The sequence below is a fragment of the Macrobrachium rosenbergii genome, chromosome 29 (assembly GCF_040412425.1).
Source record: "Macrobrachium rosenbergii isolate ZJJX-2024 chromosome 29, ASM4041242v1, whole genome shotgun sequence".
NCBI classification, from domain to species: domain Eukaryota; kingdom Metazoa; phylum Arthropoda; class Malacostraca; order Decapoda; family Palaemonidae; genus Macrobrachium; species Macrobrachium rosenbergii.
This window is the reverse complement of record NC_089769.1, coordinates 23,240,995-23,257,119: the sequence shown is the minus strand read 5'-3', so window position 1 is coordinate 23,257,119 and position 16,125 is coordinate 23,240,995. Positions and strand designations below refer to the sequence as shown.

General features: G+C 40.0%; 1 protein-coding gene across 1 annotated transcript in view; it reads right to left on the bottom strand.

Annotated features, from left to right (window-relative positions):
* Positions 1 to 16,125, bottom strand: part of LOC136854673 (carboxypeptidase D-like) — a 226,835-nt gene that overhangs the window by 90,786 nt on the left and 119,924 nt on the right. The window contains exons 18-20 of the mRNA XM_067131272.1: positions 5,567 to 5,672; positions 4,541 to 4,663; positions 3,049 to 3,157 (exon numbers count right to left, since the gene is read on the bottom strand). Of these exons, the coding sequence (XP_066987373.1) occupies positions 3,049 to 3,157; positions 4,541 to 4,663; positions 5,567 to 5,672 (338 nt within the window). The remainder of the gene's footprint in view (positions 1 to 3,048; positions 3,158 to 4,540; positions 4,664 to 5,566; positions 5,673 to 16,125) is intronic.

Genomic DNA, 16,125 nt, shown 5'->3' with positions numbered 1-16,125 from the left:
TCTTGAGGTGGTAACCAGCATCCATCTTCTGCAGTACTTTTGTCATGGGAATCATGGCTACTACAAAGAGAAGTGGGGACAGTTAGTTACCTTGAAAGATCTCTCTCCTGATGTTAACCTCTGCTAGTCTTATCCCAGAGCTTGTAAGTACCGTATTCCAGTTGTGCATTGTATTTTTTAGGAAGCTGATGGTGTTTTCCTCTGCCCCATACATTTTCAGACATTCTATTAGCCACGTGTGCAGTATCATGTCGAAGGCTGTCTTGCAGTCAATCTATGCAATGCTAAGGTTGGTTCTCCTTCTCTTACTATTCTTTATTACCATTTTTTCTATCAGGCGCCCCTACACTTCCTTCTGCAGCCTTTCTGTTGATGGGGGATGGTGCGTGTATCCTCTAAGTAGTTGTATAGCCATTCACTGATGATACCTGTTAGTAAGTTAAGTATACCTTAGTTTAACAAGACCACTGAGCTGATTAAGAGCTCTCCTAGCTGGCCCGAAGGATTAGACTTATTTTACGTAGCTAAGAACCAATTGGTTACCTAGCAAAGGGACCTACAGCTTATTGTGGATTCCGAACCACACTGTACCAAGAAATGAATTTCTATCACCAGAAATAAATTCCTCTAATTCTTCATTGGCCGGCCGGAGACTCAAACACGGGCCAAGCAGAGTGCTAGCCGAGAACGATATTGACCCATCCAATGAGGAACTTTTATATAACTTCCACATTATTGGTAGGCAGGGGACAGGCCTGTAGTTACTTGCTAAATTTCCCTTGTTCTTGACTTTCTGTATTAAGGATGTTCTCCCTGTGATCATCCACTTGGACACATGGTGGTTTGTGACACAATGCTGGAGTTGTTCTCCTATTTGCGGGTGTAGGGCCTTGAAGTTTTTGAGCCAGTATCCATGGACTTCATCTGGACCTGGGGCTTTCCAGTTGGGCATTTTCTTTAGTTGGTATCTGGCTGTGTCTATTGTGATCTTGGTGGATCTTTGTTTTATTCTCCCCATTTCTTCTGCCTTGACTTTCTGGAGCCATGTTGCATGTTTGCTGGCTGATACCAGATTGCTCCATATGTTTTCCCAGAGTCTCTTACTTGGTTTGGCTTCAGGAATTTCCTGGTGGTTGTCTTCCCCTCTTGGTTGGCTCTATAGTCTTTTCTGGTAGGTTCTGAAGAGTTTGTTCTGTTGGTTTCCTTTATTCCTGTTCTGGTTGGTTCTGAAGAGTTTGTTCTGTTGGTTTCCTTTATTCCTGTTCATGTACCGTTGGATCTTTTGAGCTTTGGCTTTGAGCCTCTGTTTATATCCTCTATTGTGTTGTTTAGTCCCTTCTCCTGTACTTTGTATTTCTCATTCAGTTCTTCCTTGTTTTCTTGCTTCTTAGCCTCTTTTCTGCCATCTCTTTCAGTTTACTCAAGTCAGATCTCATCGCCATGATTTGTTTTTCCAGGTGCATTTTCCAAGGCGTTTGCTGTTTTGGTTTCTGTTGGGTTGGTTGTGATGGTGGTGTTGGTGTCTGTATCCCCATGAGTCCTACTACTAGTCTTGCTCCTGCATATGCCAGGTTATTTGTTTCTGTGATCCTGATGGTGTGTATTAGTCTCATTATTTCATTAACTTCAATTACTTTCTCCCTTAGTTTCTTTGTTTTTGTTGTTATTGTTGTTGTTGTTGTTGTTTTGTTTATTATTATTATTATTATTATTATTATTATTATTATTATTATTATTATTATTATTATTATTATTATTATTATTACTACCACTCTACCTTAATTTTATTACTATAAAGTCCATATTTTACCAATTTTTTCTTGGTGAAAAACAGACAAGTAACACTGTGCAAATGTAGTCAAGATTTTTTCAAATCCCTAATTTTCTTTCGCCATCAAAAAATACAGTTGCCATTGCCAAAGAATCCCAAAATTCAATATTAAAAATGCTGTTTTCATACTTAACAAAGAATAAAAGACTGGATTTGGTCACATATAAAGAATTAATATAGAGTAAAGACAGAGTCCCAAGAAGTTTTGCTACATAATAATATGGAACTCTAGCAATTAAAGCTATATATACAATGGTGCCAGCTTATAAAAACATGATTAGTAAAACCTGGAAGTACACTAAGTCTACAATCCACACTAATTTCTTATTTTCAGCTGGGATTAAAGCAAAACCTTACCTGTAATAAAATGAAAAGACAAGAGCCCTTACACCAATACATGTGCAAATCAAAGTGGCATAATAATTAGCAGTCACATTTTCACTAAGTTAGTAACGGTTATAAAAATATCCCTAATATCACTACAACTGAGGCAAGAAGTGCTACATGCTTGCAAATACATTATGCCTATGCATAAGAAAAGAATTACAGCCTATCTTACCACAATCTTTTTTTTGATTCACTAAGTCAGCATTATTTTTTGGAGCAAGAAAAACAAATCTGGAGACAATACTGCGTACTCCAAATCTTGCTTCTCTATACAAGTCACTTTTATTCTGAAACAGTGGAATTATCATGAATTCCTCCAAATACAGAAGCAGAAAGTTCTCCTTCACTGATACTAACATCTATGGGTGCTTCAGTATCATTCCTAATATTTCCAGTAAAAATAGACAAGATACCTAATGGTAAAAGAAGTGTGTTTTTCTGATTTGCATTTAAACCATCAGTGGTGGTTGTACCGTTTTGAAGGAATGGGAGATCCAAGTTTACTTCACTAATTGGACCTTCCATATCAGTTACCTTACCATTTGTACTGTTTTGAGTCTCTTCTCCAGAGACTGACTCATGTTCAAGGGTAAAATCATTATCTTCTGTAGCATTTTTGCCAGTGGAAGAGATTGTAAATAAAATGTGCTCTGGTATATTTATGACATTATTATAAGAATTAACACTTTCCTTGCCAAGAGTTTCCACAACTGTGGTACTACTTATAGTTGTAGATGATGTTTTTAAAGATAAAAAGTCCAGTGGAATACTAACAGAATGCTTATCAGAATCTTTTACTCCAGCAATAACAGGCTGAAATGAATAGTTACCTTGATGTGCAGCATGTAAGAAAGTCATCAGAGCATCTTTATTTTCCCGCCACAAATTCTTCAATTCATGTCCTGGTGGATAATTACAGCAACTAACATGAGCAGCCACCTGTTAAGGAAAAACTTACGAATTATCAAAACAGACTTCCCTATATCTTTATGCTACAGCTATATTCTAACACAGGCACTTCCTTTTGTATCACAACAAAATAAAAAAAGGCATCAATCTCAACTCAAGCAATCCTGGGCACAGAAAGTAATAAATAAAATAAACGATTTTTATCATGTCGTCAATACACCAATTAAAATGATTCTGACATCAACTAATTGCTGTAATTAAAATAACAAACAGTAACTTTTACCACATTTCACTATTAAAAATTAAAATATGCAAAATGAGTAAAATAATTTATAATATGAGAATCATTTATTAAACGTTAACTATTTTATCCAATAACCATTTATAAGGGTAAAACTTTCAGTGTGCCTTGCAAAGCACTCTGCAGGTGGTATTAAAGGTTCTTGCCAGCACCCATTCAGCCTTATCTGCATAGCTCTCAGCCTCTGACCTAGTATCCATTGGCCTTGATCTCTAAGCATGTAGTTGAACAACTTCTGCAACTTTAGATTACTCTAATTTTCACCTCTCATTCAAGAACAGAGCCTTTGGCCACTCCATAAACCCTTTAGCCAAGCTATAATAAGAGTCTAACCTATGACTCTGTACACTCCTTCAACTACTTTATAACAATATCCAACTAGCTTTACCATGACTGATGAACTTTGCTGACTATTGAAAATTACTTTTCCTCTAATATTCTCGGTCCTTCAAATATGAAGTCTTTTTTGAACCACTTTGCTACATTTTATACATTTACTAACCACTTCACTACCATACTAATACACAAAATACAGTACTGTACCATCTCAACTTAACAGACACTCTAGAGGTCCAGCTTTCTGAGAAGTAACAAAGCAATGACCCTATAGTGAAGCCTGCAATTGAATGGTTTCTAGATATCTTGCAGCTAACACCAGTTCCACATACAGTACTAGTTCCTTACCTAAGCTGACCTTTGCTCTACATCTAACATTTACTTTAAGAGATTTATTTTAAAATGTATGAATTCTATAATCATAGCCCACAAAAAAGTAACAATAATAATGTAGATCAGTACAGAAGTCTGTAAGATGAATTCTGTTAATCAGAGGTGTTACTATATTTGAGAACAGACATGATAAATTGCCCTTCATATTGGAAAGAAAGTAAATAAGAAAGTAAATGCTTGCAAGATTTCATTTTTTGGAAAGTTCAAATTCTATAACACAGAAGCCCATCCACTCAATATAATGATCATTCCAAAATTTCAGTACAGAAATCTAATGTGCAAAATATTACACACACTGGTTATTTAATTACTACTAAACAGACATTAGAAATGATATGGCTACTTCCAGAGAAAGATGAGTATCAACATATCATAGATCTTACCATTAATGAATCCTTTATGTTCTTGTAGACATAATCTAACAGAGAATTCTTATAGACACCAATTACTTGCCCATGAATTATACCAGTAGGAGCACCCTTGTTGAGTGCGGTGCAAGGATTATTCTGAAATAAAAAAATATATATATATAAAGTTTACAGTACTGTACATGGTATCTAAATATAAAAGTTAAGCCTTATGAATCATGGAAAAAGATCTTATCTTTTGTAAAATAAGCAAATGCTTAAGAATGAACTTGAGGACTTTTTGCTGACCACATAAAAAATTACTTTTCAACTCTGATATACCACAAGAATGCTAAATTACTTTCTTTGTCCTCCCTGTTTCAAAAAAATTTCCTTACTCTACACAACTAAAGTTTTCACAAAAGATAAATCTTATAAAGGCATTGTCAACATATAATACGCTTGTGTTGACATCTCCCTTATAAAAAGCAATAATCTAAAACACGCAGCAATTTTTAAATATACTGACTATTGGCAAGAAAGAGGAACAGTGATAAACATACCAGCTTACCTTGCTTCTTACATCCTGTAACTTAAAATTTTCTATTCATCAAGTAAAATATAAGCACAATTTAAAGCCTATGATGGAAATTTATGAAATGTGTAATAACTTTAATGGTAGACATAAAATGCCTCTAACCACTACATACAAGCAAATATGAATACTGTAATTACAAATTTTAAAAAGTTTCCAGTTTTATGTAATACTTTAACAATTCTACAAGACCTAGAATGTTTTAGGGGTAAACAAAAACTTTCTGGTTAAACAACAATTACATCTATCAGAAAAATTAAGTTTCAATGATACCTTTTATGTTACTATACACAGATTTAATTCCATTTTTGCAGAAGCCAATTTGGTTGTAACTGCTAACTTCAGCGAAAAGATCTATTTTATGATCACAATACTTTTACACCATAAAACATATCAATAACCACTTTCAATTAGACCACATTTTGACATCCAAACACAAGAAAATAAAACCTTAAGATTCCACATACATTCATCATGGAAGGATGAGTGCGCGCATATGCTTCTGTAAGGACCTGGAAACGAGCTTCATCAGGTGTTATAAGGGGAACGTTAGATGGATTGTCCCATGGGTATCTGCAAACAATAAATAATGTAACTATTAAAACAAAAATATCTTTTGAAAATCATACATTTAAATATTTTTGACATCTAATTACCATCTTTATGAACTGTTGTTACTGGATATTTACTCATCACAGAATGCTGCCTACAACATGCCTTAAAAGTGCATTTTAGTTATTACTACAGGTTCCTTACAACAGACCAATTCTCAACTGCACTGCTCTCTGTCTTCAATATTCTACCAGTTACCACTTCTTTTCCCAAGTGACTGGAAAGTATTTTAATTTTTCCTGACCCCTTTTCCCTCCTCATCTGAAAATGAATCCCTCAGGCTGAACTTAGGGGTCTATACATTTGACTCCATGGACACGTTAACTGTTTTATATAATATTAATGGGGAGTGTATTACACTTAATTGCATATAAAGCATTGGCTAGCTCTTTGAATAACTTACCTTTTACATGTCACACAATATTGAGTCCACTAATTAAAAAAGGTAAGAAGTTTCATCAGTTATAAGCTTTTGTCACTTTGAACAAGGGATTAACTACTTTAAAATATTAAGCTTATAAAAACACTTTTTCACATAAATCTACAAATCATTTTGAGGTCATATCATAGTCCTGGTAGGACCTGATATGCTAAGAATATGGGATAGGAGATGGGGTCTTTGAACATAAATGATGTTTGCATGGGAAAACAAGTTTAATACCATGGAAAATTTATATGTTCATAGCAAACCCATCAATCAAACTAAGCCCAAATCACTGTGGGTGGGGGATGAGATGATGAAGGTCCCAGTCTTTACAAAGAACCAGTGGTCATGCTGTACACATGTACTGTGAGTAGCCAAACACTAAAAGTAGTAAAGCAGATGATGTCTACTTATTCCTTCCATGTCAGAGGTACAGAAAGTAATTAACTATTCACTTTAGGAAAACTACATCTTAGAGAATGACAGTGAATCACATAGGAAGATGGTTAGGGGGAGGAAGAGGAAAAGATTGTGGTACACTTTTTATCAAAAGTAACACAACTTTCTGTGACTAATGGTCCCAGTGTGTACAAGCACATCCCCTTGTGCATGAGGTCGCAGAGGTAAAAAAAAAAAAAAAAAGTAGATTGATATCTCCATGTATGCATTCATCATTGCCATGACTACTATACTATAATGCCCGAGAAGTTGAAATGGTCTTAGTTTCACATACAGCCACCCATACTTGTGCAATCTGGAATGTTGGATACCCATGTGCAATAACCATCCTTAGCCAATAAAACACCATGTTCACTGGAACTTGCTTCCTTTGCTGATGTGTTAACAAAGACAGCCTAATAGTCCTGTGCTGCGCTGGAATGGATCACCCGCTGTAAGTCAAGGACCTGCTGTATGTATATACAGTATATACATATACACATGCATTTATTTATGTTTTTTACATACACCCCCGAGGGGCTGGTACTGAACAAGGCACCCATTTTGCACGTGAACGTATAAACATTGAATTTGCTACCAAACCGAATTTCTTGATAATGAAATACATATCTGCAAGTCTCGAATGTTTGATATAAGTTGAGATATGTCTGTGTGTGTTTACGACAGGCTCGGCTTACAACGTTTCTAGTTTACGACGCTTTTCAAATATATTCATAAAAAAATTTTTTCCTGGGTTACAATACATGTTCTAGGTTTACGACGCTGACAATGCTGGTCCAATGGAACAAATATGGCTCCAAAATGGCAAAATGGTCAATTTTGGAGGGTTTTCTGTTGAAAAACTCAATATAAATGCAGGATAAATTGTTTTCAAGGCACCCAAAGGATTAAAAGTAAGGTTTTCTTACGATTTTCGATGGTATTTCGGGCGACACCAGTCCAATGACAATCAGAAGAAATATGCATCCAAAACGGCAGAATGGTCAATATCTGGAGGGTTTTTATTATGAAAAACTCAATATAAATGCAGGATTCGTTGTTTTCAAGACACCCAAAGGATTAAAAGTAAGGTTTTCTTATGATTTTTCCTGTATTTCGGGCGACGCCAGTCCGACGGCGATCGGAAGAAATATGCATCCAAAACAGCAGAATGATCAATATTTGGAGGGTTTTTATTATGAAAAGCTCAATGATAAACATGCTGGATTCATTGTTTTCAAGACACCCAAAGGATTAAAAATGTATTTTTATAATAAAATGAGGTTTTGTACATACTTACCTGGTAATTATATATATAGCTGTAGTCTCTGACGTCACGGCAGAAAATTGAAAATCGCAGCAGCGCTAATGAATGGTCACGTGATACCCCTTCCCACCGCCCTCTACAGGTGAGTGAGAGGAACCATAACCCAAACTCTTCATATGTTTATGCCATACCTGCCCATGAGAGGGGAGGAGGGTGGGCTTTGATTATATAATTACCAGGTAAGTATGTACAAAACCTCATTTTATTATAAAAATACATCTTTGTACATATAACTTACCTGGTAATTATATATATAGCTGATTGGCACCTTGATGGAGGTGGGCCATGGCAGCTAATATGAAAAAGTCTAGACAATTGTGAAAATAAAAACACAATGATGGTTCCTTACCTGTTGAGGTAGCTGATTTGATGGATACGCCTCTTAATCTGCTATCCTCAACTTGCACCAACTAGGTATATAGACCTGAGGGTTAAGTGCTAGAGGGCTACATGCCAGTCGAGGGCTCACCGTGGACTATGCATGATAACCAACCAAATAAATGCCCCTGCCCAGGCGCAGTACACGACAAACACATAAAACAAGGTGTCACCAATAACCTGTACCTTAAAAATATTACCCAAAATGTAAGACTGTTGGGTACTCCTAGCCACAATGTACCCCCAGACATCCCAGAAAACAACAACGCTAACCTTAAGCAAGAGAAAGCATCACAAGGAAGGATCGACTTCCTTTATTCCCTTACCCAACACCGTGCCAGTCACCACAAACGGTCCCAACGTACTGCATCCATCATATATTGTCTCAATCTCTCAAATAATGAGGCGCGAACACTGACCTACATTTCCAAAATGTAGCTTGAATAATTGAATCTAAGGAAAGATTCCTCCTATATGCCAACGAGGTTGAGACCGCTCTCACCTCATGTGCTTTAACTTTAGAAATTTGAAGCTGCACATCTTCTACCTGGTTGTGAGCTTCTACAATCAGGTCTCTCAAAAAGAAGGAAAGAACATTCTTGAAAGAGGCCTACTCGGATCCTCACAGAACACCAAAGATTAGGAGAAGGACCTCTCACTGCTTGAGTCCTTTCGAAATATACTTTTAATGCTCTTACTGGGCATAAAAGTCTTTCTTCTTCATCTGGTCCCACCAAATCCAAGAGACCAGGGATCGAAAAGGATCTCGGCCAAGGCTTAGACGGAGTCTCATTCTTTGCCAAAAAACTCAACAATGAAGAACAGACTGCCTTACCCCTAGAAAACCCAATTCTCTTATCTAGGGCGTGCAACTCACTGACTCTCCTTGCTGTAGCCAAAGCTACCAAGAAGATTGTCTTCCTCGTAAGGTCTCTGAAAGAGCAAGACGATAATGGCTCAAACTTACTGCCCACAAGCCATTTCAAGACCACATCTAAATTCCAGGAAACCAATCTCTCTCTGGGATTCTTGGATGTTTCAAACGATCTGATAAGATCTGACAAGTCCTTATCATTTGAAATATCCAGGCCCTTATGCCTAAAGACTGTTGGAAAGCATTGCTCTGTAGCCCTTGATCGACGACAGCGAAGACAGCTTCCTATCCACACTCAGATACAGGAGGAAGTCTGCGATCTCTTCTAAAGTGGTCTTAGATGATGTGCCAGTCTTCCTACACCACTCTCTGAAGACTGACCACTTAGCTTGATAAACTGCTGTGAGGACTGTCTGCGAGCTCTAGCGATGGCTTCTAGAGACCTTCCTCGAAAAACCTCTAGCTCTGAGGCAACGTTCGACAGTCTGAATGCAGTTAGCTGAAGAGCGGATAGACCTCCGTGAAATCTTCGAAGTGAGGCTGTCTGAGTAGATCTACTCGGTGGTAAAGCCTCGGGAAGTCTACGAAAGACTTATCAAGTCCGAAACCATTCCCTTGCTGGCCAAAAGGAGCAACCAGCGTCATACGCACGCCCTTGTGGGACAACATTTTTGTTAGAACTGCTCTCAACATCTTGAACGGAGGAAAGGCGCAAAGGTCCAGACCTGACCAGTCCATCAGCATTGCATCCACGAAGACTGCCCCTCGTCCGGCACTGGAGAGCAATAAAGAGGCAGTTGAGTTGTCTTCTTGGTGGCAAACAGATCTATGAGAGGACGACCCCATAGATTCCACAGTTGGAGGCAAACTTCTTGATTTAAGATCCACTCTGTTGAGAGTACTTGAAAGCTCCTGCTTAGCTCTGTCTGCCCTCATATTGAGCTTTCCTGGAATGAACCTTGTCATCAACGCCGTTTGGTTCTTTTTCGCCCATAACAGAAGATCTCTCGCTACCAGGTATAGCGAGAATGAGTGGGTCCCCTCCTGCTTTTTTTTTATGTATGCGAGAGCTGTTGTATTGTCTGATTGGACAATCACTGCCTGGTTCCTTACCACCTTCGAAAATTCTAAAAGGGCTAAATGAATGGCCTTTAATTCCTTCAGATTGATGTGCCACCGAAGTTGTTCTCCTTCCATCGGCCTGCTGTTTCCAACTTGCCTAACGTGGCTCCCCATCCTAGATCTGAAGCGTCTGCACACAAGATGAGGTTGGGGTTCTTTGGGAACAGTGAAATTCCTTCCTGAAGTTTCTCTGGAGAGTTCCACCAACTGAGGTCTGCCTTTATCTCCTCTGAGATTTGAAAAACAAACGAGTCCGGGCTCTTCTTCCTGTCCCAGACTTCTCTTAAAAAGAACTGAAGGGGCCTTAGATGTAGTCTCCCCAAACTCACAAACGGTTCTGCGGAAGACAACTTCCCAGAAGGCTCATCCACTCGTTGGCCGAGCACTGGGTCTTCTTCAGAAAATCTCGCACTTTCAACAGGCACGACTCTACCCTCTCCACCGACAGAGAAGCCTGAAAAACTACTGAGTTCATCTGAACTCCCAAATAGACTAATTCTTGAGATGGCACCAGATGTGACTTCTGCCAATTTACCAGAAGTCCCAGTTCTTCGGTTAGATGAAGAGTCTTTTCCAAATCCTTCACACACCTTTCCTTCGTCTTCGCACGCAGGAGCCAATCGTCTAAATAAAAAACTGTTCTGATCCCCAACAGATGTAGCCACTTCGCCACTGATGACAAAACTCTGGTGAAAACCTGGGGGGCCGTCGAGGGGCCGAAGCACATTGCTCTGAACTGAAACACTTCGCCCTTGAACACAAAGCGAAGGAACTTCCTCAAGCAGGATGGATCGGGATGTGGAAATGCGATCCTGGAGGTCGATGGATACCATCCAATCTCCTGGAAGAAGGGATGACAGCATTGATTGAGTGGTTTCCATCACAAACTTTGTCTTCTTGACAAACAGGTTCAAAGCACTCACATCTAGAACTGGCCTCCAGCCTCCTGACGCCTTTGGTACTACAAAGAGACGATTGTAAAATCCTGGGGAGAAAGGGGGGAGAACTTTCTCTATTGCTTCTTTCTCTAGCAAAGCTGACACTTCTTTCTCTAGAGCACAACATTTCTCTGAGTCTAGAGAATAAGCCATTAAGACCACTGGTTCCCTGGACAAAGGAGGGTCCTTCAAGAATGGAATTGAATAGCCTTCCTTTAAAACCGAGACTGTCCAAGGTTCTGCTCCCCTTTCTTCCCAGACTGTCCAGAAAGCTGACAGTCTGGCTCCTACTGGTGAGTGAAGGGAGGCGCTCTCACTTCTTGTCGGAGGGTTTGATCGCTTTAGGTACAAAACGACCTCTCCCTCTCGATCTGGGAAACGATTTAGCAGGGGCTCTTCCACGAAAGGGCCAACCTAGAGATTTCTCCGTCGACGTTGTCGGGCGAGCAACTGTTGAAGGCAACAGTTTAGGCTTCTTGGTGGACTGTGCCAGCAAGTCTTGAGTTGCCCTCTGTTGAAGAGTCGAAGCGATCTCAGATACTATTTCCCTCGGGAAAAGATGTTTCCTATCTAAAGGAGCGAACAACAAAGCTGACTTCTGGGACCGAGACACACCTTTAGTGGTGAAAGAACACCATATATGGTTCACGTTTCTTGAGAATACCTAACGTAATCACGGAAGAGAGTTCCATAGCTGCATCTCTAATGCTCCTGTCGATGCAAGCTAACACGTCGGACAGGGAAGCGAACTGATCGTCCTGAAGGGCGCAAGCTTTTAGTTTCCTTCCAAGAGCTCCATCCAACCAATCGAGGAAACTTATAACTTCCAAAATCTTAAAAGCATTCTTGCAGAGGTGATCAAATTCCGATGTAGAAAAGAATACTTTGGCTGAATTAAGAGCCGACCTCCTGGCCGAATCTACCAAACTAGAGAAATCTCCTTGGGAGGAGGCAGCTACTCCCAACGAGAAAGATTCTCCAGTCTCGCACCAACCACCACGACGAGACGACAATTTGAAGGGGGAAAACAAAACACAGTCTTCCTTGTTCCCTCTTCTCTGCAAGCCACTCCTCCATTTTCTTTAATCCTTTCTTGGCCGAAATAGAAAGAACTAATTTGGTAGCCAGCGAAGTGTCTGTCCTATTATCACGAGAGTATTGAGATTCCGGAGAAGCTGGGGATACTGGTGAAAAGGAATCCGGAAAATTCTCCAGGAAATACTGAAGCAGTTGCTTATAGCTCGATAAAGGCTTCTCTTTCTCTGGGTGTACCTCCGCCTCTGATTCCGAAGCAACATCACCACCAGAAATCGGAGAAAGAGCCAAGGATCTAGATGGAGGAAGATTCGTCTTCCGAGGAGAATGCAGCACAGGATCGCTCGTAGGAAGCCGCACATTCGATGAAGGAGCATCCTTAGAAATCGAAGCAACTTGCAGTTCGTTCACGGAAGGATCACTTTTTTCCACAAAGCCGAGAATACTATCAAGCTTCCTATTCATTTCCGCCAAAAACAAATCTTGAGGCAAGGCGGAAGAAGGAGAATGCGGAACTGAACGAGGCAAGGAGACCGCAGGTGTAGGAGCTTGACGAGAGTCACCAGGAGAAACAATTTTTGGCGCATGGTACCAGGAGGATCGTAGGGTGGCGTATGGCGTGATGAGCCAGGCGAAACGAAGGATGGCGCATGGCGCGTGGCGCTAGATGCAGCAATCACGCCAGAAGTAGCAACAACAGGCGAAGACAACACCACTCTCTTCTTACGTAAGCGTCTCCGCGCTTCCAACACATGCCTCTCGTCTCCTGAATCAACGGAATGCGAAAAACATTCGGGCTCCTCCCAAAAACTACACGAAGGAGGTTGATCTTGAAGCGCCACTCTTTTCTTGGGAACTGCCAAAGGAGATGCCAACCTAGACCTCTTGAATGGTCTCGAGACATCTTTACGGCGCCAACCTCTCTTAGGCGAATCCTCACTCAACATACTCGAAGACATACACCTCCTTGATGTGCCTTTTCTATGGCTAACATCTGCATCCTGGGAAGCGGCAACAGGACTGCTTGAGGGGCCAACTGCTTGGGGCAGGTCCTACTCACCTCCCTTGGGCTTCGACTTGCCTCCTCCCTGGTGCTGGGGAGTTTGACAGAGGTCCAGGCCTAGGAGAATGAGTGGGCCGAACAGCCAGCTCCTCCACTGCACTATCACAAGACACTGCACTTCTTACTACCAAAGACTTACTCATCCGCTCCATGGCAGCAAGCATAACACTAAAACGTGCATCCATCTGCGTCTTAAGACTGGCCACGGTATCGGGTTCGGGAATAACGGGGTCTGGGATAGGAGATTTGTTAGAAGGAATATCAGGGTTAATAACCGAAAAAGATACATCCTGACTATCACGGGAGGATAAAGAGGAAGTCCTAGCTGAAGCTTTTCTAGCTCTCTCTTTTGAAGCCTTCTCAGATAAGCATTAAAAATCTTCCATTCTTCCCCTGACAAATTATTACATTCTTCACAGGTTAACGATACCGAACAAACCTGTCCTCTACACCCCGAACACACAGAATGAGGGTCAATGGTAATTTTCCCTAATCTAGTTTTGCAGCCCTTGCTACAAAACCTATACACCAAGGGACCAGTGTCCGACATAATGCTAAATAAGGAAGCGGGGATGAAAAAGCTAAGTACAACAATGTCTGCCAAAGATTCAAATCAAACAATTGTACATCACCAACAATGTCCAACGAAAGAATCAGCGAAAATTCTCTGCTAAGCTGCACCGGCTTACCGGTACCACACGGCAGAAACATATGAAGAGTTTGGGTTATGGTTCCTCTCACTCACCTGTAGAGGGCGGTGGGAAGGGGTATCACGTGACCATTCATTAGCGCTGCCGCGATTTTCAATTTTCTGCCGTGACGTCAGAGACTACAGCTATATATATAATTACCAGGTAAGTTATATGTACAAAAGTAAGGTTTTCTTATGATTCTCGACAGTAAGATTTGGGATGACTCTATGTCCAACGCATACAACGGAAGAAAATTCACATTCGCGGATTTTTTCATAGAGCAATATCCACTAATTACTGATTTTTATTTTATTTTCATGACTAAATACATTTTTTATGATGATACCATAGCAAAGTAACTGCATATATCCTTCAAAGAAATATTGATTACTGTCTATAAACATAAAATTATACTAAAATCCCATCATCGCTTGCATGACAATTTTTTTATTGCTTTGACGTAGGCTTATGACGATATCGGCTCGGAGGATTAAAAGTAGTCAATAGCAGACCTCGTAGCAACCCCCTCTCTCCATGACGATATGCTATTGGCTGGAAGGAATGACAATAGCCAATAACAACTTGTAACTCCCTCTACTCCTTCTCGTCCTCCTTGACGACATGCTATTGGCAGGAAGGGTAGGATTTTAACCAGTCACAAAGCTTGTACCTCACAGGCTTTGCATACATTATAAAGAGGGTGCGTAGTATTTTTTTTCTCTCTATCTCTCTCTCCAACGTGAGAAAGAGAGAGAGAGAGAGAGAGAGAGAGAGAGAGAGAGAGAGAGAGAGAATGACGGCACAAGAATTTTCTAACAAATTCTTGGGAGATGGTGAGGACTAACCACATTTATATGATAAAGAAATGACTTACCTAATGATAAATGCTAATTTTCAAATACTAATAAGACTGAATAATAATAATATACTGAGTAAACTATTTCAATTTTTAAACAAAGAAATATCACACCCTGTCTTTTGCCCAAAGCTTTGAAGCTATGGGGGAGGGTGGAACTGTCAAATTACTTGACATTTCTGACTAAGGGCAGAAGATCTCTCTCTCTCTCTCTCTCTCTCTCTCTCTCTCCAAAAGGTAGAATGAGAAATGGATAGATATATTATAAATAGATACTAAGTTCAGCCCTTCGCTCTCTCTGGAAAAGATACTGCTAATTTGAGTCTCTTTACCTATGCATACTGTTTGTGTGTGTTGTGTGTGTGTGTGTTGTGTGTGTGTGTGTTGTGTGTGTGTGTGTGTTGTGTGTGTGTGTGTGTGTGTTGTGTGTGTGTACGTGTTTGAGTGTGTGTGTTCATGGTACTTTAAAAATGCATAGTAAAAGTAGTAGTAGCCTACATCTTTGGGAGACAAAGAAAAAATGACATTTTTATAATAAAATAAAGTTTTCTATATACTTACCCTCTAATTACTTAGCTAAGAGTTTCTACTCGAACGGCAGTTAGAATTCTGAATTCGCAGTAGCGATTCTTTTGTTTGTATAGGTGACTATGCCCCGCCCACTTTAGGGGTACGAAAGAGGAACAACACCGCCAACACGACAATTTGTTAATGGCGGACCGGCTCCATCCGTAATTACTGGGTAAGTATATAAAAAACTTTATTTTATTATAAAAATGTCATTTTTATATATGTAACTTACCCAGTAATTACTTAGATGATTCCACATTGAAAGGATGAGGGGAATCATGGACAAAATCTTACTTAAAAATCAATAAGAAAATTAGTTGTTCCTTAACTGATGAGAGAGCTCCTCCAGGTAGATACTGCCTCTGGTGGCACTCATCTCACCGGTAGCGGCGTGGCAGCATGGCCAGAAGCGCCTCTACTCAAGTGGGACACTTCCCAGTGAAGGAGTACTCTGATAGCTGATGAAGTATAAGGTTAAGCTTTGCGACAGTGTACACCGAAGGCCTCCAAAGCATAAATAGTTGCCCCTGCCCTGGGCACAGTACCACAACAACATAGAAAAAACAGAACAACAGAGGCACCTATACCATAATTAAACAATGATTAAAAATAAAAACAAGACCACTATCCAACACATAAATAACTAGTGGGCACTCCAGGTACATCGTACCCTCCTAGACTCACCAAAAACTCAACA